The sequence below is a fragment of the Pongo abelii genome, chromosome 10 (assembly GCF_028885655.2).
Source record: "Pongo abelii isolate AG06213 chromosome 10, NHGRI_mPonAbe1-v2.0_pri, whole genome shotgun sequence".
NCBI classification, from domain to species: Eukaryota; Metazoa; Chordata; class Mammalia; order Primates; family Hominidae; genus Pongo; species Pongo abelii.
This window is the reverse complement of record NC_071995.2, coordinates 52,312,951-52,336,516: the sequence shown is the minus strand read 5'-3', so window position 1 is coordinate 52,336,516 and position 23,566 is coordinate 52,312,951. Positions and strand designations below refer to the sequence as shown.

At 43.8% G+C, this 23,566-nt stretch overlaps 1 protein-coding gene across 2 annotated transcripts in view; it reads right to left on the bottom strand.

The window, feature by feature from the left end:
- Positions 1–23,566, bottom strand: part of NCKAP1L (NCK associated protein 1 like) — a 49,642-nt gene that overhangs the window by 5,965 nt on the left and 20,111 nt on the right. For both annotated transcript variants that reach the window (XM_002823349.4, XM_054528081.1), the window contains 17 exons: positions 22,756–22,837; positions 22,516–22,574; positions 22,156–22,301; positions 20,668–20,800; positions 20,245–20,364; positions 17,957–18,102; positions 17,540–17,671; positions 14,711–14,929; positions 13,082–13,212; positions 10,094–10,191; positions 9,867–9,960; positions 9,626–9,708; positions 9,205–9,285; positions 6,264–6,357; positions 5,215–5,331; positions 4,453–4,562; positions 2,530–2,619 (listed from right to left, as the gene is read on the bottom strand). In XM_002823349.4, the coding sequence (XP_002823395.1) occupies positions 2,530–2,619; positions 4,453–4,562; positions 5,215–5,331; positions 6,264–6,357; positions 9,205–9,285; positions 9,626–9,708; positions 9,867–9,960; positions 10,094–10,191; positions 13,082–13,212; positions 14,711–14,929; positions 17,540–17,671; positions 17,957–18,102; positions 20,245–20,364; positions 20,668–20,800; positions 22,156–22,301; positions 22,516–22,574; positions 22,756–22,837 (1,935 nt within the window). The remainder of the gene's footprint in view (positions 1–2,529; positions 2,620–4,452; positions 4,563–5,214; positions 5,332–6,263; positions 6,358–9,204; positions 9,286–9,625; positions 9,709–9,866; positions 9,961–10,093; positions 10,192–13,081; positions 13,213–14,710; positions 14,930–17,539; positions 17,672–17,956; positions 18,103–20,244; positions 20,365–20,667; positions 20,801–22,155; positions 22,302–22,515; positions 22,575–22,755; positions 22,838–23,566) is intronic.

Below are 23,566 nucleotides of genomic sequence, written 5' to 3'. Positions count from 1 at the left end.
CTAGGCAAGACTTTCAAACCCTCAGCTGGGAAAGAGATGAGCTGTCTTCTCTAAGGTGCTACCCTCAGGTACAGGGAAATGAATAATGACTTCAAGCAAATCCACCGGCCCAAGACTTTCTATTCTCCATAAAGCACAAGAAAATAGCAGGGCTCCCAAGTGGCAGAAGTTTACGGGAGTGGAAACAGCCCTAGAGTGATGGCCAAGAAACTTGGGTTCTAGTCCCAAATCTGCCATATATTTTAGGGGAGACCTTGATTGTCATCTTTCCCTCCCTATTCTTCAGTTTCCTCATCTTTATGACTTGTAAGTACTGGACTAATTGCCAGGATCTGGTCTGGTTCTGGCATCTAGGATTCCACGATTCTATAAGAGCCATGTCTTTCCCCAGGAAACCTGTGCCAGGAACAGACTGGCAACACTGAGGTGTGGACACGGCCCAGGCTTGACAGCCAAAACAGAAAGACCCCAGGGACAGAAGTGCTGGTCAGAATTTGAGGCTACATGAGTAGCCTCTTAACTCAGAATACAGCTCCTTCACCTTCAGTCATTTCCAATTTCTCTGTGGAAACATTTGCATTTAAATTGCTTTGCAGCAACTAGTCCCTCTAGTTTCTCCCTCCAACAAAAAGTACCTGATCCTAGCTCTGTTCCTGTCACTCTGTTGGCCTCACTGGAAGGCCACAGGGGCAAACACTTTCCACATTTTGGGGTGTTGGAAGGGGTCTAAGCAGAAGGAGGTAAGAATACAGGCGGGTAATACAGAATCCCCTCCAACCTGACAGGGGTGAAAACTACTTGAGGAAGTGAAGAGTCATGCCAAAATAATCCAGAACCTAAAATGAGCAGCAGACAACAGCAACTAACATTTGCTGAGCATCTACTATGTACTAGGCACTTTCACGCATAATATCTTATGGATTCGAACCACTCTATTATAAGGATTATTACCCACTTTTATGGATAGAGAGCCGAAGTCTCAGAAGAGTTCATTGCCTTGCCAAGGCCATGCTGCTGCTCTATGTATGGTGCCCCACATAGCCCACCACCATGGGCACTGCCCTCACTCTGCCCTCATCTACCTCCTCTGCCCTCTTGCCTCACCACACACATCCCACACAAATACATCCACCCCCAGTCCATTCTCCTCTCTCTCATAATCCTTAACCAGCCCAGCCTAGGCCTTTTTCTGGCTGGAGAAACTAAGGCATAAATACCACTCAGTGCCTGTGTATTTCAAGAAGGAGACCTAGAAAGAATCCCAGGAATCCCTGGCCCCTAGCATTTCTGGGCTTGGGACAAGAATACAGATGGAGGTCCACATACCATATGACTAATTAAATCAAGCTAACAAACTAGTATATTCTGGCTTTCAACCTTCACAATGTACCTCTGTAGTCTTATGGAAGCCCAGGTTTGAATTAAGAATTTTTGGGCTCCTCCAAGCTCTGCACCAGAACAGGGTGAAGGGAAGAAACAAGCTTCCGGCCCAGTCCCCCTTCTCCTCCCACCCTCAGTTAGAGGGATTTTGTGTGCACTTGTAGACTTCCTTATCTGCATATCTAAACTCCAGCCATACGTCCCTTGGGCACTAGAGGTATATCCACCAGTAGGACAGTCCGCCTCAGTAGGAAGAAGTTTAACACAGGCCCTACAAGTGGGCTGAAGCTGCTTAGCAAAGTATTCTGGGTCCCCAGATATCTCTCGTATGGGCCTCAAGGTGGGGTACAGGCTCTACCCCTTCCCATTGGCCAGAGGAGGGCCCCAGAACACTCTACTAGAGGAAGGCCCGAGGAGGGCCTTTTAAACACTGGGCCCAGGGCAAAAGCCCTTCCTGTCCATACCTAAGTGCATTACTAACATGGAGAATCAGAGCAAAAGAGTGAGTAAGAGTGCTGAAGAAGGAAACAGGGTCATGAGGAAAAAAACTTTTAAAGTTAACTGAGTCAGAGTTCCCAAAACTTTCTGCCACAGTAGAGAGAAGCCCACAGCTTGGGAAGCAAGGAGAAGAGACAGAAGGAGCTGCCTGATTCATGGCCCACCAGGCTCCCTGCCTTACAGCTTTTTAGCTAAAATCCTTTCCCTCCTCTGAGCCCCCACCCCTCAACCTCTGAGTTCAGCTCTGTGTTATCCAGCACTCTTTTCATAGTACTCTTAAAAACAAGAAATGCAGTGGTAGAAAATTGTCAAGTGAAACCAAACATGTACTGGACAGGTAATTACCAATAAAGGGCACAGCTGCCCTATCAGGTCAGACTCGGGAACATTGCAGGACATGGGCCCAGCCAGCTTAGGGGCCACGAAGGCCCTGTCTTGCAGAAGTCCTTGAAGACTCTACTCTGGGATTATAGGACAAGTTTAGAATGTTAATCAGAATGTGAGGACTAGACTCAGAGGGTTATGCAGAATTAAGTCCTTAGTTAATGCTTTTGGGTGACAAGAATGGCAAGGATGCAAAGACCCTAAACAGAAGTCTCCCTCTGGCCCTTCCGCTCCCTGTTCTCAGACCAATTTAAATAAGATACTTACCAAGCGCATGAGCAGAGAAATGGATTCTCGATTTCTGGTTTTAAGCTTGTCAGTCTCCTGGCCCAGCTGCAAGAGGCTGACAGAGGCCACCTGTAAGGGAAGAATTTTTAAAGCAGATTTTTATAGAGGTCAGTATCAAACAGCCTCAGGCTGCAGGAAGTTAAGAAAAGATCAAGGAGAGAGTTAAGAAGTGCTAGACTGTTCCTGAAGACTCAGGGTGGGAAAGTGGTAAATCTCCTAGGTTTCAGAGATACATGTTGCCTATAAGCCAGCCTGGATCTCACTGACCTCCCAGTGCAGACAACAGGTTGCCAGGAGTGCTAGGGGAGAGATTGCAAGGGGCAGGGAAACAACTTAGAGCAAAGGCAGGTGATGTATGCCAGCAGATTAACCTCTCTTTTCCTTGGCAGCCTCCAGACACCACTGTCATCAGGCTGTTTACGGCTGACTCCCCATCTGACTAGAGGCAGTGAGCCTCTGATTCAGATACAGCACTCGCTCGTGGTATTCTCCAGTCAACTCCCAAATGGCTGTCATCTCCATCATCCCCAAACCCCCAGAGGATCAAAGAAGAAACATGATTCATTGTATCCCAGGCCCAGGTGACCTGCATTTAGCAAACAAAGAGGATAAAAGGGAAGGCAAGGGTGGGGGATTCCCTTCTCACCCTTTCTCAGAGATCTGGTGTGAATCCTCTTTGCATTTAAGATGCTCAGAGCCAGGTCTACCTGGTTGGGTGCCTCAGCTTAAATAGAGACACACCAACCAAGCTTATGATCCCTGACATGTACTTCTCAGGATGAGGATATAATTCCTGAGAGAACAATATGATCCGCTGTGTTTCCTCCTAGAAGGAGACAGATGAGGCCCTGGTTCTTATATCGGGACCATACTTTGCAAAGAAATAAGCTCTCTGTTACTGAGAATGCTCAAGCAGGCAGAGGGGAATGGACCATGTATCAGAAGTATATGAACAAAATTCCTCCATGGAGGATTTAGAATGGAAAATTCTAGGGCCTATTGTATTTGTTCTAAGTTTTCCCAGAAGCAAAACTAAGATCCATGGTGAGAGTTACAGGAAATCAAATTTTGGCTAAAATTTTTAACATTTTTTTCGAAGAAATTGGATATGACCTACAGTGGAATCTGCTGCCTAGTTTTAAGTTCCAGTCCCTAGAAATCTAGACCATTGGTTCTAGTGAGATCCCCAGACAAGCACCATCAAGATTACCTGGGAACAGAAATGCACATTATTCAGCCCCACCCTAATCTACTAAGGTAGAAACTCTCCAGGTGATTCTGATTTACATTAAAGTTTGAGAAGTAGTCATTGATCATTTGTCCGTACAGAGTTAGAAAGGGCCTTAGAGATGATAAAACTCAGTGTCTCTACAACTTGAATGTGCATCTGATCTCCCAGAGGCCTTATTAAAAACACAGAGGCCTAGATTTACCCTATAATATTCTAACTCAGTAGGTCTGGTGTAAAGATCAGGAATCTGTATTTTAACAAGCTCCCCAAGATATTCTGATGCATACCGAGGTGCACGGATTTGGTTTAATCTGAATTCATGGGTTCAGTTTAATCTCACTGTTTTATACATGAAAATACCGAGGCCCCAAAATCTTGGCACTTCAGAGGTCACACAACTACTTAATGGCAGATCAAAAATCAGAACTCAGATTTTCTGACTCTTTGTCCAATGATCTTTCCAAATATTCAAGCAGAGGCTGAAACATCCGCTGTTAGGAAATTTAGAAGAAACTCTTGCCTTTCACATAGCAGCTTCTCACTCTTTACTGAATGAATTAGGTGGGAAGTTAGACTCAAAAGCCTGTTCAATGATAATTGTCTACAGATTTAAGTCAAACCAATTCCAGCCCTTTGCAATCTTCCATTCTTTATAACCTAGACCCACTCACCACCAGAAATTCCTTGAGGTGAGTTTCAATGTTCTTGTTGTAGAGCGTGAAGAGGGCAGCAGACACCTGGATGATGGCTTTGGTCAAGCAATGAATATTGTTGTTGTAACCTAGGTTATTAATGATATAGATGGAGAGAAAAAAGAGGAAATGACAAAGTAAGCCACTCCAGGATGACCCAAACTGGTAATTTCTCATGTTTTCAGGCTGAGCCACCAGGATTTGACACCAAAAGGATGAGAAGGCATTTTGAGATTAGAGGCAGGATATTCCTATGAAATCTTATTGAAATCGAATTATGCATAGTTCATTTTCTCATTCTGAAGTGTTTTTGTTTTTGTTTTTCAGGGTAAGACAGGGTCTTGCTCTGTCACCATGCTGGAGTGCAGTGGCACAATCATGGCTCACTACATCCTTGACCCCTTGGGCTCAAGCCATCCTCCTACCTCAGCCTCCCAGGTAGCTGGGACTACAGGCCACCCTGCCTGGCTAGTTTATTTATTTTTGTAGAAACAGGGTTTCACCATGTTGCCTAGGCTGGTCTGGAACTCATGGGCTCAAGTGATCTACCCACCTCACCTTGGCCTCCCAAAGTGCTAGGATTACAGGCATGAGCCACCGTGTCCAGCCTTCAAGTGCTTTTTGAAATAGAACTTTACACCCAAGTCAGAAGTCTATATTTTGCAGTGTCTCTGTCTCCTCTCTCTACCCCAGGACACTAACTTGAATAGCACTGGTGTCTCAAACCAACCCCTTACTTACCATCCTTCTCAATGCTATAAAAGGAAGAAGGGTCAGTGGCAAGGAGTGGGAGAGAAACTGCCAGAAAGATCAAGAGCAGGCAGGCCACCTTATATTCCTCCTCAGGAGATGAAGTATCTGGTGAGAGGGAAAAAGGAAAAGAGGAAAAGTGAATAAAGTCAGCAAACAGGAGTTATCTGTTACAGGGGTCCTACTTCACAGAATTGCTGTGAGGATCACAGGAGAAAATATCTATGAAAACACTTTATAAAGCCCTATGGGCAAGTTATTACTTAATTTTCCTGAAGAAACAGGACTAGCATCCACCTATAGTGAAGGGCCTGAGTCCTGGAGGCCTCCCTGGCAACAGGGCAGAACTTTCAGCCAAGAGCTCTGCTGATGCACAATGCAACCCTAGGATGCCTGTCCACTGCCTGATAGGGTAGAGAGGCAGGAAGAAGACAAAAGGTTCTCACCCACCATGAAAGAAGAAGAAGGGTAAGTCTGGCCATTTTGAAAGGCCTTAATCCTAGCCCCTTGGTTCATCCTGTTCTGAGTGTGTATAGGTATGAATGTAATCAGACGAAATGTGTAATGGAAAATATAAGTGTTAAGTGTGAGATGGGAAGAAATAAACAGTGTCAAGGTGATTATGTGGAGGGAGAAAGCACAAAATCACTATGGGGAATTTGGGTGCTATACCACACAACCCACTATTTTGTATGTTCTCTCATTGTTTCATTTGCATTAATCTTATTTTCCCAACCAGATTGTAAATGCCTTTGAGCACTTGCAGAGCACCAAACAGACTCTCACTTAGTACTTTTTAGCTGACTGGTAGATCAACCAGTTGGAACCTGAGAATGTAGATCAACTAGTTGAAACCTGAGGATAAATCTAAATCGCCTATGTAAGTATTTTCTGAAGGTTAGGGTCTTTCCTTCACTCCCAGCTTATATCCTCTGAATATATAATCTCAAATAAAGGCTCCTTTGACACTGACATTTTTTCACCCAAAATAAGGCCCAAGCCCTCCTTTCCCAAATCTTGCCCCCTTTCTCCAATCTTACCAGCTTTCAGATTAGCAATGGCAGCCACCAAGGCTGGGTCAATGTCACAGCCCACACCTGCAGCAGATGCCAGCTCAAAGATACTCAGGGTCACCTGGAGAGAAGAAAATAACATTCTAGAGAGGATTCACAGGACACAATGGCTTGACAGAAGGAATGCGTAGCCAGGACTCTTGGATCACAGATTTAATTTTTTTTTTAAAGATACTTTTATATATATGTAGAGAAAGAGAGAGAGTCTATTTTGTCCAGGCTGGTTTCAAACTCCTAGGCTCAAGAAATCCTCCTGCCTCAGCCTCCCAAAGTGCTGGGATTACAGGCATGAGCCACAGTGCCCAGCTAATCATAGATTTTAAACTTCTGGCTTATTGTCATCTTTTCTATATATTCCCTTCATAGCTCTCCCTATCCTGCAGGGAAAATAACCCTTTGGGACACTCCATCGTACAAATTTACTTTCTCAACTTCATTTTCCAAATACTTCCTTTATTCGGTGCTGCCAGGATAATTTATTCACTGTCCCCAAACTACAACTTCCTCTCCCATACTCTGGTTCAGGTGCTTCCCTCTTTTGAGGGTCCTTTTCTCTCCTCTATTTATATCTATGTTACGTCCATCCCTTAGATCTCATCTTCTCTGTGAAGCGCTACCTGATTACTTCAGCCCAAAGCCATCTTTTCCCTCCTTACGTTGGTACCACTGACTTAGCATTGATCACACACAGCATCTGGTGTTAGTTATCTTTTTAGATAGAATGCAAGACTCATCTCCTTATCTTGCCAAATAGATAGCTTTTTAAAACCTCATGGCATAGTGAAGGGAGAAAAAAGCTTTGGAGTAAGACAGATCTGGGTTCAAGTCCTAGCAACACCACTTATTAAGTGTGTGACCTTGACTAAAAGTTACTTAATCTCTTTGATCCCTCATTTTCCCATCTATAAAACTGGCATAATAACATTTACACAACATAGTCGTTGTTAAGATTAAATTAGACCACACATCGACCCTAGTGACTAACAGAGAAAATGTGATGCCTTTACATCCTCTTCCTTTATCTTAAAGTCAGGAGTTTTGCATTTCTCTTTACCTTCTCTAGTGTTTAACATAATGCTGAGCACATAGAAGGCATTCAATAAATATTGATTGATTGATACCTGAATCTCTCATTGTACTTACAATCAGGTTCCCAGGACACAGCCCCAAGCCCCTACTCCCATATTAAGTATCTAGACCCCTTTTTAGATTTAAAAAAATGTTTTTTGAAAGAACAAAGATAATTGTTTTAATACTGGACAACTAAATATCTTATGCAAGTAATCCCACAGACTGGCCAGAGCGATGGCTCATGCCTGTAATCCCAGCACTTTGGGAGGCCAAGGTGGGCGGATCACTTGAGTCCAGGAGTTGGAGAAAAGCCTGGCCAACCTGGTGAAACCCTGTCTTTACTAAAAATACAAAAATTAGCCAGGTGTGGTGGCATGAACCTGAAGTTCCAGGAGGAACTCGGGAGGCTGATGCATGAGAATTGCCTGAATCCAGGAGGTAGAGGTTGCAGTGAGCTGAGATCGCACCACTGCACTCCAGCCTGGGCAACACAGCGAGACTGTCTCAAGAAAAAAAAAGAATCCCACAGACATACCAACATACACGCACTTTGCCTGTGGTACTGATACGGAAGCCAAATCTTTGCCACCTTCTGTTCTGCCCTTATTTAAATCCTAAATGACCATTTGTGGAACCACGGCCTCGGAGATAAGGAACCTGGTTCATGAGGTTTTCTGAAGGAAGAAAGGGATGGTTGAAGGGATTTTATCTTTTCTTCTTCTAATCTTCTTGCTCCTCTGAGGCAGTAACAGCATCTCTGATGGACAGGCCATCCTCCCTCTCTGCCCCTACCTGCTTATTTTCACAGGCAGGCAGAGCCTAAAGATTGGAGCTACCCAGGAGATATCAGCTAGACAAGCTCCTGACAGCCTAGAGCATTTGGACCAACATCAGCAGGTGCCAGAAACCCAGGCTCAGCTTAAAATCAAAGATCTTTCAAGAGGGGCAGCTATCCCAGTGAAACACTGCCCCCTCACTGCCCCCACAGTCACTTGCCCTTCATGATTTTAGGCAGATAGAGGGGGAAATTTCACAACTCTTTTGATCTCAAAGTAAGGAAGATTTTCTTAACACATAACTTTAATTCTTCCTGCTAACCAGTTTCCTCTTAACACAGACCACTCTCCGTTAAAGGAATCAATTATAAGAGAAGGAGCCTGCCCTATGCATTTGAAGGATTCTCTTCCTAGGCTTTAGCTGTATTTCCTGCCATAGCATACTTCTTAGTTCCAGATGATTCAAAAGACAAGATGACTCAAAGGTGGGAGATGGGTGGGAAATGGATGCTTAACTTATATTGTCTACGGAAGCCCTTCTTTCTCTCACCATCTCCTGTAGTAAATGGGGGTCTGAGGCAGGTGATACAGACATAGAGGAACCAGAAAGCTTAAGGATGGGAGGAAGAAAAGGCCAGGAAAAGAAAAGACTGAGGGCAGGCAGGGTGGGTGGGAATGAAAGGAACAAATCTTCCTACAAACAGTACCTAACCTCAAGACTAAAGAGCGGACTTGTTTGCACATAGTTTATCTAATTTGCACAGTGCTCATGTCAGGTGAAAACCTACAGATACTATCCCAGGTCTTACCCCTCCCCCTCCAGTAATGTCTCCCCAACCCTCATAGTGTCTCCCAGCCTCCCACTTCTCTCCATCCCCCTACATCTTGCCAGCTCTGCTCTTTCTCTCCAAGAATATGCATCTGACCAGTTTTCCTATTCAAACCCTCGCCCTTATCCCTATGGTGTTCTTCAGAACCCGCTCTCCCTTACAAGATCCTAGCTACCTCCTTTTCAACAACAAAAGTCTCCTAATTAGATTCTACTTTGCACTCCTCCATACCTTGATGTCTGTGTCTGGAGTGACAAACTCCTTCAAGCCCTCAATGGGACCCATAAGAAATGGGCAGTGGGAGGAGAAAACCTGGAGGAAAGAGAAGATAAATGAGTCCACAAGACTATGACCAATGCCTTCAAAAATGTGTAGAAATTAAAAAAAAAAGGAGGGGCACTCAACTTAGATAAGAACCTAGCCAGCTTTCCAAGCCATTCCTCTCCTTATGCCTCTAGGTTTCCTAAGCTCATTTATTCCTAGGTATCTTCTAGGATCTCTGCCAAATTACGCTCCCCCTTCTCAATGCTCACCAACACCTTCTGAAGCAGAAGTTAAAACTGATTCCCGCAATACTTCCACAACTTCTCATACAAACCCTACCCACAGAGGTATCTGTGACTCTGTGACAGACCCCTCCCCACCAACTCACCTCCCGAAGTCCCTCTTGGGACATGGCCCTGAAACTGAGGATAACCCCAATGATGGTCATGCGCTTTAGCACATTTTCAGCCCCTGAGGAGAAAGAAGCGTGTTAGAAAAGATAATTCAGAGAGGGATTGGTGATGATTTCGATTCTACAGACCCAGCCTAGCCTCCAGATTCCTGAAAACCCTGTCATCTGCAATGTGATTCCACAGCTCCTTCTCACTACGGGGGAAGAGGATGCTTACCTGTCAGCTGGGGCAGCAGGGAAGCCATCAAGTCCGGCTTACTAAAGTTGGATCTGATCTGAACAAGTATGTCCATGTTTTCCACCACCAGCTTCTGCAGTCCAGGAACACAGAGACATTAAGCAGGAAAAGAAGAGACCACTGTTACATCTTTCCCCCCAGTCTCCTATATCCACCCTCTTTCCTCAGGGTAGGATCTTTTCCCCAAGGGATTGTTTCCATAGTACCTTCAGCTCCACAATCTGAGAGGTCACATGCCACATCAGGTTTTCACTCAGGAACTTCATGCCATAGGGGCCCAGGAGTTCAGCCAAGGCCCGCATCTCTGGAACAGAGTTACAGAGGCCCCAGATGGGACTCAGAAGGCACTGGAGTATTTGTACAACAGCTAAAGGGTAATTTGAATATTTAAAATGTTTTCCAGCAAGGAAAGAAAATGAGACATCAAGGAGCAAAAATGGCCTAATATCCTACATTCAAGTGACAAGTCTGGCAAGTCCATGGGACATTTACCCTCTCTCCACTGGTACTCACACCAAGACTTACCACAAATGATAATTAATTCTTTACTTTCCTATAAGAATCTATACTTTCCCGTGTTCCTTTATATGACACTTGGGTTTTACTCTTGCTGTACTAGCTATACTAGTTTTATTAGATGTAAGACCTTATGTCATTGAACCTCTCTGAGCCTGGTTTACTTCTCTGTAAAATGGGGATATGAATATCTGCCATGAAGAACTCACAGAATTGATGTGAGAGTAAATAAGATGCATTATAAAAACTTTGGAAAATATATGGATAAAGGATTATTATGATGATGTTATGAGTCCTCTGAATTATGTGGCATAGGAAGGATCATCATGGTTTTACAGACAAGGGGGTTAAGTGCTTGTCCAAGGCCACTCAACCACAGCAGGGGCTGGTACTGGAAGCCTAGTGCAATGTCTTACTGCCCCTTACTGCATCCCAGCAGGTACAACTATTTCCTCATCTAAGATCTGATGTTTTTTGTATGTTTTTCCCTTTACTTCCCTTACTTAGTGTCCCACTGTCCAAATTTTCCTCTCCTTGAGCTACCTTTTCTTTTTTCATAATCAACACACATCCCCCAGAGTCTCAGTTCTTTATTCCTCTAAATCCTTCTTTTCTCTAGTCAGTCCCAGTGCTTTATCCCTTGCCATCCAGCCTGCTCTGGCCCTTTGTGAATTAAATAAAGCCTGCCCAGGGAAATCCCATGTTAGAAACACTAGTGACAAATCCAGATAGGAAGGAGCTCTAGCTATGATCTCTGGCTGTGGGCCATCCCAGCAGGGAAAACCATGAAATACCAGAAGTAACAACAACAAGAGACCAGTAGAAGAAAGGCAAGGTTAATATCGCTAATAAGAGTTCAGAGAGAAATGGAAGTCAAGGCTCCACACTCAAGTCTTTCAAGGCAGGACCAGTGATCTCCACCTTCATCAATGGCAGAGGAAATGGAACTGGTCACAGCCACTGACACAGAGTCTTGTCCGCAGTAGATGTTAGACATTTTTAGAGTCAACCTGTTTTAATAGGAAGAACTGAGCTCAGAACTATGAAAGGATTTCCTGACCGATCAACTTGGATAATGCCGCAATGGCTGACAGAGAGGAAGAGGAGCTGAATCGCCCTCTGTAGCTGACGGAAAGGAGACACACTGATCTACCAGTTTGGATCTGCCAAAGCTCCTTACTCCAGTCTTCTCTACCCCCAGCTAGCAACCCTAGGGCATCCTTCTCTTTCCATCTATCTATTTTTGCAGTAGCATTGCCCCATCACTATGGCAACCCAGGGAAATTGGGGTGGGGGTGGTAGAAGGGGGAATCAGCATTACCTCCTGCTGCTTGTCATTTGTCAGCAAGACCTAAAGCTGATTTTAGAGGCTGCCTACAGTTTGTGGGTAGAGTTGATGAGAAAGGGACATCTGAAACCTGCAGCAGGTAAAGCATAGGGTCAGCTTACTGATGGAGGCGGGATGATGGGAAGGAGGCAGAACTGGAAAACAGAACTGTGTACTTTGGCTTTCTTAGCACCCCCCAAAGAAGAAGACTGGAGAGGAGAGCATCACTGGAACATCTTCTCCTTGTCCCAGATACTATGCAGCATCCCTGATTTATATGGAGGTGAGAGGAAGGAGAAAGAAGTAGGATAGTTCATGAATTAGTTGGTAAAAACAAATTTATTAAAAAGGATCTGTATGGTTTCAAACCCTCTTGAGAAAGGGAAAGGCTTCCCATCTCATTCACTACACACTCCTTACCTGCCTCCCCCTAAGACACAAAAGCACTTCTAGACACTGGAAGGCAGCACTGTATAGTGCTTAAGCCCCCAGGTCCTGGAGTTTGACTGCCTGGAGTTGAACTCCAAGTCCTACTATTTATGAATGTGTGGACTTAGGCAAGTTCCTTAAACTCTCTGTGTCACAGTGTCCTCATCTGAAAAATGGGAATAAGTGTATCTATTATACCTCAAGGCTGTTATGAGGATTAAGTGAGTTAATATGTATAAACACTTAGAACTTAGCCCACAATAAATGCTATGTGTCATCTCATCATCATTATTATTAAACATCAGCAATCCAAACACTGGCTAAGACTCTAAAATATATCCCTAAAGCATAAGACGCTGGCTGGGCGCGGTGGCTCATGCCGGTAATCCCAGCACTTTGGGAGGCTGAGGCGGGCAAATCACGAGGTCAGGAGATCGAGACCATCCTGGCTAACATGGTGAAACCCCATCTCTACTAAAAATATATATATATATATATATATAAAAATTAGTCCAGCATGGTGGCATGTGCCTGTAGTCCCAGCTATTCGGGAGGCTGAGGCAGGAGAATTGCTTGAACCCGGGAGGCGGAGGTTGCAGTGAGCCAAGATCGTGCCGCTGCACTCCACCCTGGGCAACAGAGCGAGACTCCATCTCAAAAAAAAAAAAGAAGAAGGAGAAGAAGAAGATGCCGTGACAGCAGACCACTATTTAATAATTCCAAACAGGAGAATGTCCTCCTTACACTTTATCCCTTACCCTTCACTATTAGGTTGATGCAAAAGTAACTGTGGTTTTTGCAATGAAAATTAATTGCAAAAATTACTTTTGCATCAACCTAAATACATGTCCTAGTCTTTTATTCTCTGTGCATTGAAGGAAGGGCTCAGCTCCTCGACAAGAAGATCAGGCCCTGAGCTCACCAGAGATGTCAGAGAACTCCTCTGCACTGAAGTTCTGCTCCCCTTCTCTGGGCAGGCTGATGAAGGCCTGCATGGCTGGGGAGAGGACGATGGTCCCACTGCTTGCCTGTCTAAGCAGACTTTCCAGGTACCTACAGGGTTGGCCAAGAAAACATAGATTAGGGTCCAATCCCTTCTCCCTACCAGCATTCCCTACTACTACCACTGAGCTCAGAAAGAAAAACTCTGCAAAAGACTGGGGTAGGGAGAAGAAACTCAAAGAAGATGGCACAGTGTTCTAATTAACACCCCAAGCTGTTGAATCAGAAACAACTGGCAGTACTGGAATTCCACTTCGCCTCTAACCTGGAGGGTATTTTGCTATACCGTCAAATGCAATAGCATGCACTCCCCTCCCTCAACCACTGCTCTTTTCCAACAGCTGTAATCCCCTCACCCATACCCTCTGTCAGGTAAGACAGGCTCAATCTGGCAAGAAAAAAGTCACTACTTAATTAGACTCCTTTGAAATATACTCTCAAACCTCCTGGGCAAAGAGGTACCTGTGAGCACAGGTCATCAGTCTCCAAATATTTCCTCCTGACCTCTGGGCAAACTTAAAGGAGCTAGGCTACAGCCAATGTGGGTAGAGGAGGGCTTGACCAACCTGCCTCTCCCAGGCACTTGCTCTGGGTCTGTATCTAATAGACATCACAAGCTAACTGCCAGTGGGCCAAACCCAGTCGAACTTTTTTCCTTTGAATTTATGCTGAAAAGGCTGACAGGGGAAGAGGGGCTGAATCACCTTCTCTGGCACCTATGGAAAATTCTTTGTCAAAATTTTGAAACAGATTTTTACATAAAAAATAAGGATTTAGTAGGGCAGCAATCAGGTGGAGCTAAGCGGTGGCTGTTCCCTTTAGAGGGGTATTCTCTCTCCAACTCCTGAAAGTCTCTGCCTGGCCCATGGGGCACATCCATTTACCTTTCCTGCCTGGCCCCAGCTGGCATTTGCATTTGCAAACTTTGTTTCCCCTTGTTCTGGGGGGGTTCTTCTTGGCAGCCTGTCACCTACTGAGCTGATTTTGGGTTAAGAGCGCCACCCAGTGGCTTGGGGAGGTAGAAATTCAGCTCCTTTCCATTCCTTAACATGTCAAAGGAAACAGTGCTGATTCCCACCTTCTCCAGTTGCAGGGAGGAGGCCCCCTTCTCTATTAAGAACAATAGTCACATCTGAGGACAAGGAGACGTTCCAGAGAGATGGTAGTAGGCAGATGGTTTTCAGAAGGAGAAGTGAGGGCAAAAAGAGAAATAAGAGAACTTTGGAAAGAGAAAGAGAGATCATTTGAAATTGAAACAGTAAGAATCCAAAAAAGAAAGGTTAAGAACTGGATATTAGAGGGAAAAGGTCAAATAACTGCAGGGTATGCCGAAGGATGTTCCAGTGAAGGTGAGAAGGAAACTTCGTGGTGGACAGAAGGGGATCTGGGCTTGTCTCAGGTTATTGCTCCATTCCTCAAGGAGAAGCAACCCTCCATTTTGGAGTCTATGACCCTAGGAGCTAAAATGCTCGGGCCCTGAGGTCCTACCATGTAAAGGAAAAAGTGCCAACACAAAGTAAGGCAGTGGGAAAGCCTAAGCAACACTGACCAGTTTGTGTAGAGAGTGGTGATTGTCTGTTCCCCACAGGAATCCAGTGGTTGTGTCTGCTGCAGGAGGGCGTTGCGGATGACTCTGGAAGCATCTGCACCCAAAAACTGGGCCAGTGACTGTATGAAACCAATGTATGCTTTGACTCCTGCCAACAGCTCAGAAGGCCGTACGATCTCCTGGGTCGTGGCATTGTAGCCAGCCAGCCACACAATGGCTCTAGGTGATAGAAATAAAAAATAAAAAATAAAAATAAAAAAATAAAAAAATTAGAATTACAATCATAATGGTAAATACAGTAACAATTGTTGAGTGTATATTGTGTTCCAGATGCTGTGCTAGGATTTTACTACACATATTATCTCATGTAAACCTCATAGTAACCTAATAAGCTAGAGACAGTTATTATCCTCATTTTTATAGATGAGGAAACTGAGACACAGAGATAATAAATCATTGCTGAAGACCACACAGCTGGCAGTGGCAGAGCTGGGACTTGATTCCAGTAACATTTGATCCCTAATTACTGTGCTTTTCTTCCTCCTCTGGAGAAATAGCTCAGGTAGTAGAAGACCTGGGCTCTCTAATTCCATCTAACTCTACCTGAGAGTTCACACCCTCTGCATTCCCAGTGCCAGTATTTATCTTTTCTCCTTGAAAAAAATTACTTCTGATCACTGCCAGAAATGGAAAACCATGCTTAGAAATCCTTGGAAGTATAGTATAATCCTGAGTAGCCATGGCACGCCAGGGATGAATAGAGATCATGCGTGGCTGGCATGCAGCTATAGGCAACATTAGAGGGGTAGAATAACTATCCACACTATATTATTGTAGGGGCACCCCAGCAAGACCCCTCACCACTGGACCCCCAACTCCTTTCAAAATACCTCCCCCAGGTATCTGAGATTTCACAGTTAGAGTCAGTCCTCTGACTAAGGACTTTTTTCCTTGTTAAAATGTAAACCACAGAGGAAAGAGGTAGTTTTTCGTTTGTTTTGTGTTTTTTAGCAAAATGCTTATGGCAGGGGAGGGGATGGGAAAGGGGGTGCTGATCTGCTCCACAAATGAAAGGGAAAAGCCTCTTAAGTACCACTTGAGGGAAAATAATACAGAAGGGACAGACTAAGGGCAAGACTAATCTAATTAAAGTTAACACTGAGGCCAAACCTCTAGGCCAGCCTTAGGGCTTTGGGAATAATGATGTCAGTGAAGCAAGTATCAGAGATTATTCAGGTAAAACTTGAATGTCACACTCATGCTGCTCCAGGGCCTGGAAACCACCACCAGCATCTGAAGGCTTGCACATGGGCCATTATCAAACTGTCATCTTCCTGACATTGTGTATGCAACTGAGACACTTTCTTCCTTATAGTTAATGTGTATGTAATGAAAAGAAACTAATTTAACTTCACCCAAGCAAAAACCTCAATTGAAAAATAAATTTGCTTCTCTGACAATCAAAACATAGATTCATAACTGGTTTCCTTGCTTCTGTCCTTGCCCCTGCTAATGTAGCCAGAGTAAAATATTGAGTCACGTCTAATCATTACAGCTTTGCACAAAACCTGCCAAGGCTCCCCATCTCCCATCTCACTCAGAATAAAAGCCGAAGTCTTACAATGACATATAAGTGCATACACAATCTGCCACTTTTCTGACCTCCCTCACCTTACATGCTACCAGTCTCTCCCAGGCTCATAGTGCTGCAGACACACTGTCTTTCTCCATGTCCCTTGAACCTAGAAGGCATGTTCGAACTTCAGAGCCTTTGCACTTGCTGTTTCCTCTGCCTAGAACGCTCTTTCCCCAATAGTTACATGCCTGGCTTTCTCAGTGTCCTCACAGGTTTACTCAAATGTTACTTTCTCAAAGAGGCCTTTCCTGGCCACTCCATCTAAAACTGCAACACCTACTTCTGCCGCCACCACCACCAGCACCAGCACCACACATACTTCCTATCTCCCTTTCCCGCTTTATTTTTCTGCTTGGCCCTTATCACTATCTAATCTACTATGTATTCTGCTTTCTTATTTTGTTTAGCTATCTTCCCCACTAGAAATAAGCATGGAGGCAGAGGTTTTTATTTGTTTCGTATATTGCTGTATAAACAGCTTTCAGAATACTCCTGACACACAGCAGGTGTTCAATAAATATTTGTTGAATGAATGAATAAGCTACATACTCCAAAAGAAAACACAGAAGTGTTGAGACTTATTCATAATAATTCTTCCTCCCATTCACCCACTTGCAGACTGTAGTGCCCAATTCCAGTGTAAAGGGGTGTGCCTCTTACTTTACGGGGCAATGGAGTGAGGGGCAAAGTGGAGGCAAGGGATGTATTTTATTAAAGCCTAACATATGTCAGGAGCTTTGCACTCATTACTAACTTTAATTCTCTACCAGTTCTCAATTATGGGTAATTCTGAACTATCCATAAGTAAGGGAAATGCCATTATCCTTGCTTTACAAGGAAGGAAACTGGTTCAAATAAGTTGGACGATCTGCTCCAATGTCTTAGCTAATGACCAGGTTGTCAACACAGGTCTGCTCACTGCAAAGGCCTTGCTCATTCTACTAAACCAGTGGTTTCAATTTTGGGTGTTCATCAAAACTACCTATAGAAGTTTGGGGTTCCTTTTGTTTGCTTTTAATAGAGATGCTTGGGACCTATGCTAGACTGACTGCAACAGAGTCTCCACCGTGTGGCATGACCACCAGGATGAATGTAATGGGGCCCAACTTTGAGGACCACCATACTACACATAGAGGTATATGGTATGGTATGAGGACTACTGTCCAAAACAGAGGACAAGGAAAGAGTGATACCTGTTGAGTCTGGCCTCCAGGTGGCTGCTGAGGTACTCAGAAGGGAAGATAGTATGTTCAAACACGGAGAAACTGTATACATGATTCATTGTCAGTGCCAGTTCTGTCAAGTTGAGGTGTAGCTTGTCCATGCTAGAAAGTAAAATGAGCCTGGATTACAGGTCTGGCACTGCCTGCTAATGTCTAGGAAGGACGTGTTGGGCCCATGACCCAGTTTCTAGGGATACTCAGCCTAGAAGAGTACACATTGATGTAGACTTCAAAGGTAAAGGAGGAAATTCACATTTAAGTGCTTTTCCATGGCCCTCATTCCCCACCATGACTTGCGCTCTTTTTTTTCTGTGTCACCTTCCCTCTTTCCTTTCCTGCCTTCTTTGATGCAGTACCCAGCTGGCCGTCTAGGGCCCAGGTCCTCACTTGGTGACAATGCTGCGGTTCTTCCGGTGACTCTCAGCTCCTGGCTTGTCCCTCTCGGGCTCTCCTTTTCTGGGAGTCTGCCTCTGCTTCCTGGTTTTCTTGTTCTTGGCTTTGCTGATCGTAGTGGCACAGTGCTTAGGTAGAAGCTTCAGAAACAAACACACATAAATGGAGAAAGGAGATTTGTTGCTAAAACGGCATCTGACAGTTATAAAAAGGTTGTTGTCCATTGTTGTCTGTTATTTTGTCTTTCTGCCTTCCTCTCTCTTTCCTTCCACACACCTCTTTCTTTAATGGGGGCCTATTCAGAATGTGCTCACCTCTTTCAGGTTTCATAAATATCTCTGTGTGTACAGGCTCTAAGTCTCAAGATGGCAGTGTCTTTCAGGGATCAGAGCCTCACTCCCACACCCACATCCTGAGAGAACCTTTCTTAATGGAAAAACTCAAGTATAAAGAACAAGATCTAAAAGTCCCACTCAATTGTGCTTTGCAGGGTCTTCCAACGTAGGCAAACAGTTATTTTTTGCTAGATGGAACAATCATCTCACGTACTACCTTCCTTCCTATTCTATCTCATGAGACAATTACCCACATCACGACAGCCCTCCAAAGATTTGGAGTTCACAACGTGACCAGCATTGTCTTTCCACTTTTTTTTTTAACATCATACTTCTTGCTAATTAGCTTAAACATCAACCAGGCATCTCTGGTCTTCACTCAGACATCCTAGTCAGGCATCTCCTTCAAGGTGACTGGAATTCTCTCCATTTACTCCAGAGCTGCTGAGCATGAGCAGGGCATGCCTGGAAGCTCCTCAGTTGAAATCATTCTGAGAGCAGCATAAGACCCACACAAGGAAACCAGTTTTGTTACTTTATAGTCATGCCTTCTTTTTTTAAATCCAAACTCTTGGCTGTTTCAAAAAAATCAAGTCCCCCTTGATGGAAAAAGATGTGTCAACCCTGAGATTATGCAAAAGATTATGTGTCTGTAGCAGATTCTGAAAGCAGTTCCAAAATATGTAATTCCACTAGTAATGGCAATGCCACTAATTATTTACTCAGAATGTTAACTTTAGAAAGCCTATACTCATTTGGTTGCAAAAGTTCTGGTATGTGTGAAAATTATTCACATCATGTTTTAGTCATCCCTGAGACAGCACTGAGCAAATCTCTTTACCAATGTTCTTGCATGTAGTAGTTATTCATATTGACTGATGATCTCTTCTTGGCTTTCTCAGTCTTTTGGCTGAGATTAAGCATACTGAGTAATGAATATACCTGCAATTGTACTCATATGCATATCTTCTTGCATTAATTATTTAAATTTCTTTCAAACATGTATTTATACCCCCTTTTCTCTTAAACTGGGACATTCCCCAAGGGCAGGAATTGTGTACCTTCCTTCTGGGTCCCCACCCAAAAACCCAGCACAGGGTTTTGTGCCCGGTAAGTATCAACTAATATAACAGGTAACATTTATTGAGTGCTTTATGTCAAATATTAAATGTACTCTATTTAATCCTTATGACACTTCTGTGAAGAAAGTATTTTTATCCCCATTGTACGTAATTTGCATATGAAAAATAAAAAGGTTAAGTAATAATGTAACTGTGCATCTGTATACACACACACACATACACACACTCCCCTTTACCAAGCCTGACTCAAACCCAGGAAAGGTGGGTAGTCTGGAAAACCCAAAAGACTCCACGGCAACAGCAAAACAAGTTTCTCATTTTCAAATTTTCTGAAATTTAGGTTGAACTAATTATGACGAGGGGCTAAGAGTCAGTCAAGGGAGGAGAGGGGAAAAATAAGAAGAAAAATGCAAGAAAGCAGCCTTGAGGATAAACACAGAAGAGGTGCTTCAAAATGTCCAGATAGCCACAGATTAGGATGCAGATAGACGGAAAGATGAGACAAGACAGGTGACCTGGGGGCCACTGTCCTTAGTATGTGTACACAGGGCAAAGAGAGGAGGGATAAATTAGAAAGTTAACTCATCTCTCAGAACTCTTCAAGTGAGAGCACAGATTTTGTTGGAGTGCAGCTGTTCAAATAAGAGTATTTTTAGACACTTCTATCCAGTCCTAAGGGAGGAAAGACTGAAGGGACTATACTAAGAAAAGAATTCTGCCATAAACTCAAGTACAGAAAGGCCCTAGCCCTACTTCAGAGGAAGAGTTACTGAGCTTGGCATCTGAGAGGGAAACAAAGTTAGATAGAGGGGAAGGCACTGAGGGCTGGCAGAGGGGAGAGTGAAACAGAGAGGGCTGAGCCTACCTGCTCACTCAGGTTTCGCTGCTCAGCACAGATCTCCAGGACGCAATTGCTGGTCTGCTTGGCCAACTCTTCCAGGAAGGAGTTGCAGTGGTGAAGACCATGGTTCTTCAGGTGGGGGTACTATGGGAAAGAGGGACCAAAGAAGAGACTGTCATCACCAGCACGGCCACTTCTTCCTCACAATACTGCTCTCATCCCTTGCCTGAATCTTACAGAAGATTCCTACCCATTCCTACAGAAGAAGAAACTGAGGCCCAGAGACAGGATACATTCTACATCAAGCTGAGATATTTAGGGACTCATATCATACATCTATGTTTATACCCTTTCTGGGACAAAAATCAATCCTTGGAATTGTGTTTTGGGTGATAAGGATGAGATGTGACTAGAAAGATGACAGGGTCTGGAGATCAGGATACCTACCTCCTCTGGGCACATCTCATGAGTGCAGTGGACAAAGTGAGCACAAATCAGGGGGAAAGCAATGGCATAACGCAACATGGTAGGTTCCTCCAAGGTCATGGCAAACATCTTCTCAAAGATACGGAGATGAAAGCTGCAGAGAAACAGGAAGACTTTAAATCGGGATTTAGTCCTTGTTAGTAAAGTGGTGAGTGAAAAATAAAGGAAAAGAAAAATAGAGTTTAAGAGCTAGTCCCTTTGAGGCGGAGAGAATATTCATTCTTTCAAAAAACATTTACCGATATTTACCACTCCCTCCTTAATTTCCGTAACCCTTAAGATAGAAGGGAACCCAAGAAACTTAATCCTTCCAGACTTTTATAAGGGACCCCAGACAAGTTTGATGATAATCTTCTTCCCTTTCCTTGCACAAAATTTGCTATTCTTCCCTTAGAACCTTGCCACGATTTGAGCCATTCCCCCTAATTTAGAAGTCCTTCGGTAGTGTTAATTCACATTCCTCTCAAAATTTAACACTCAGGCTCCAGAAAATCTTCTCAAATTAATCCCATGAGACTGATCTTTCCTCAATCCATGTTCTCTCAACTTTATGTACTCTTTTACACTTTCTTACATTTGCAAGTATTATGTTGACGTCCTTTTCACATATAGGTATCATATCTCCCCAACTACATTGCTTACAGAAGGCAGAGACAATACATTGCATTTTATTGAATGAATGAATAAGCTACATACTCCTTGTTTGATCCTTCAAAGGGTGGAATTATGTATGTACAACAGTGGTCACCTAAAAACGTCAAGTGCTATCTAAGGAAGACAAACTCATTCAGCTCATTCTCCAAAGTCCCTATTCTCTAGGCCTCTCACTTATTTTCACTCCTGTCCACTAAAACTCAAAGTTTTTCCTGTTTCTTTTAAATCACAATGTTCCTAGAGTCAAAAAAAAAAATCTGAAGATGTTTCTAAAGAGAGGAGATTGAAACTAGACATATGGGCTAACTACCCCAGAGAAGGGAAGACTATGTAAAATCCGAATGGCTTTCCACAAAAGAACAAAAGGGAATACAGAACAAAAGGAATCAACTTCAAATTCCTATCACTTAAGATTATTGGTAAAAAGCTGACACAAGTGAGCTGCGGAGTTTGAGCACCTTAAGGAGATCTCAAAAACAGTAACACTTTCCAATTGTCTAGGGGAATGACAGTCCTCCACAGAGGCCAGGCAAGAGAGCAAATGAATTGATAAAGAGCTCTAGTTCAGAGCTTGGTGTCTCTCGCCTGTAATCCCAGCTACTTAGGAGGCTGAGGTAGGGGGATTGCTTGAGGCCAGGAGTTCCAGACCAGCCTGGGCAACATAGTGAGATCTGTCTCTTTAAAAAAATAAAATAAAATTAAACAAAATTCTTTGAAGTAAGTGGCATAATGGAGAAAAAAATGAAAAAAGGAAACAATAAAACTTTTTAAAGAGAGCTCTGAACCAAGACATACCAGAAAGTAGACAGATCAGAAGTTTCCACCAGCAGTTTTTCTACTGAGTCCAGCATTCGGGAGTGGAAGACAATGAGGTTCATCACCTTGGCTAAGTCAGGGTTCTCATGTAGGTGCAGAGGGGCCTTAGCCACGCTAGTGTATGCCTGCGGTTGGAGTTGGGAAAGGGTGGAGAAAAATAAGATGAATGAAAAGGGCCCCCAGCCTTGGAATTACAGTTTGGCCTGAGTATGTCTTGTCCAATTAGCAGTTTTCAAAGTTGACTCACTCCGTAAAGCAAATTTAGGAGATAAAAAGAGAAGGGATCGTGGGTGAGGAAGAATCTGAGGATGGGAATCTTTAACAGGAACAGATCATTACCTGTAGGCGGAACCAGTCCAGCCTCAATCCTGAGAATTCAAATTTCTCTCCATTATCAACTGCAAGAAAAACGGAAGTATAAAAGGAAACAATAAACAGCACACCAATATGCAACTGCGTAGAATGGTAGATCCTCTTCAAAAACATCTTGTCCTACTTCCTGGCTCAAAGATCAATATTTCCAGATAAAAGATGTTCATCCTCACATATGTCTTGCCTCCCCCACCTCCCTCCAATTACCTTGTTTGAGATTCAGAGAGGAGAGGATACTGACGAATGAGGACATGATGATGGACTCCTCCTCTGGACACACAGACAAGTTCTAAAAAAGGAGCTGCAGTTACTGTCAAGTGGGCATAGGTTCCCTAGGACAGAAACTAGGACCATGAGGCTCAGTCAGCGTATGAAGGTAGAAAGAATTGCTAAGTGCCAAAAACAGAAAGAAAAAGCCAAGCAAGAGATGGAGGAAACTTCCCGGGTTCCCTGCCATTCTAACATCCAGTTTCTCTTTATTTTTCTCTCCTATTTCTATGTAATTTCACTTAGTGGGGAAAAAAAGACTGCTGAGATTTTGGGGAAAAAAAGACTGCTGAGATTATTAGTCCTTTCTTTTTCTTTTAACAAATATGAATGGGCAGATTGGACCTTTTTTTTTTTTTTTTTTGAGACGGAGTCTCGCTCTGTCGCCCAGGCTGGAGTGCAGTGGCGCCATCTCGGCTCACTGCAAGCTCTGCCTCTCGGGTTCACGCCATTCTCCTGCCTCAGCCTCCCAAGTAGCTGGGACTACAGGCGCCCACCACCATGCCCAGCTAATTTTTTTTGCAGTTTTAGTAGAGACGGGGTTTCACCGTGTTAGCCAGGATGGTCTTGATCTCCTGACCTCATGATCCGCCTGCCTAGGTCTCCCAAAGTGCTGGGATTACAGGCGTGGGCCACCGTGCCCGGCCTAGATTGGACCTTTTCGCACCCAACTTACAGAGCATAAGATTCAACCAGAGTGGTTTCAATAGGAAAATCACTAGGGATCATCCTGAAATTTCCAAAGTATAAT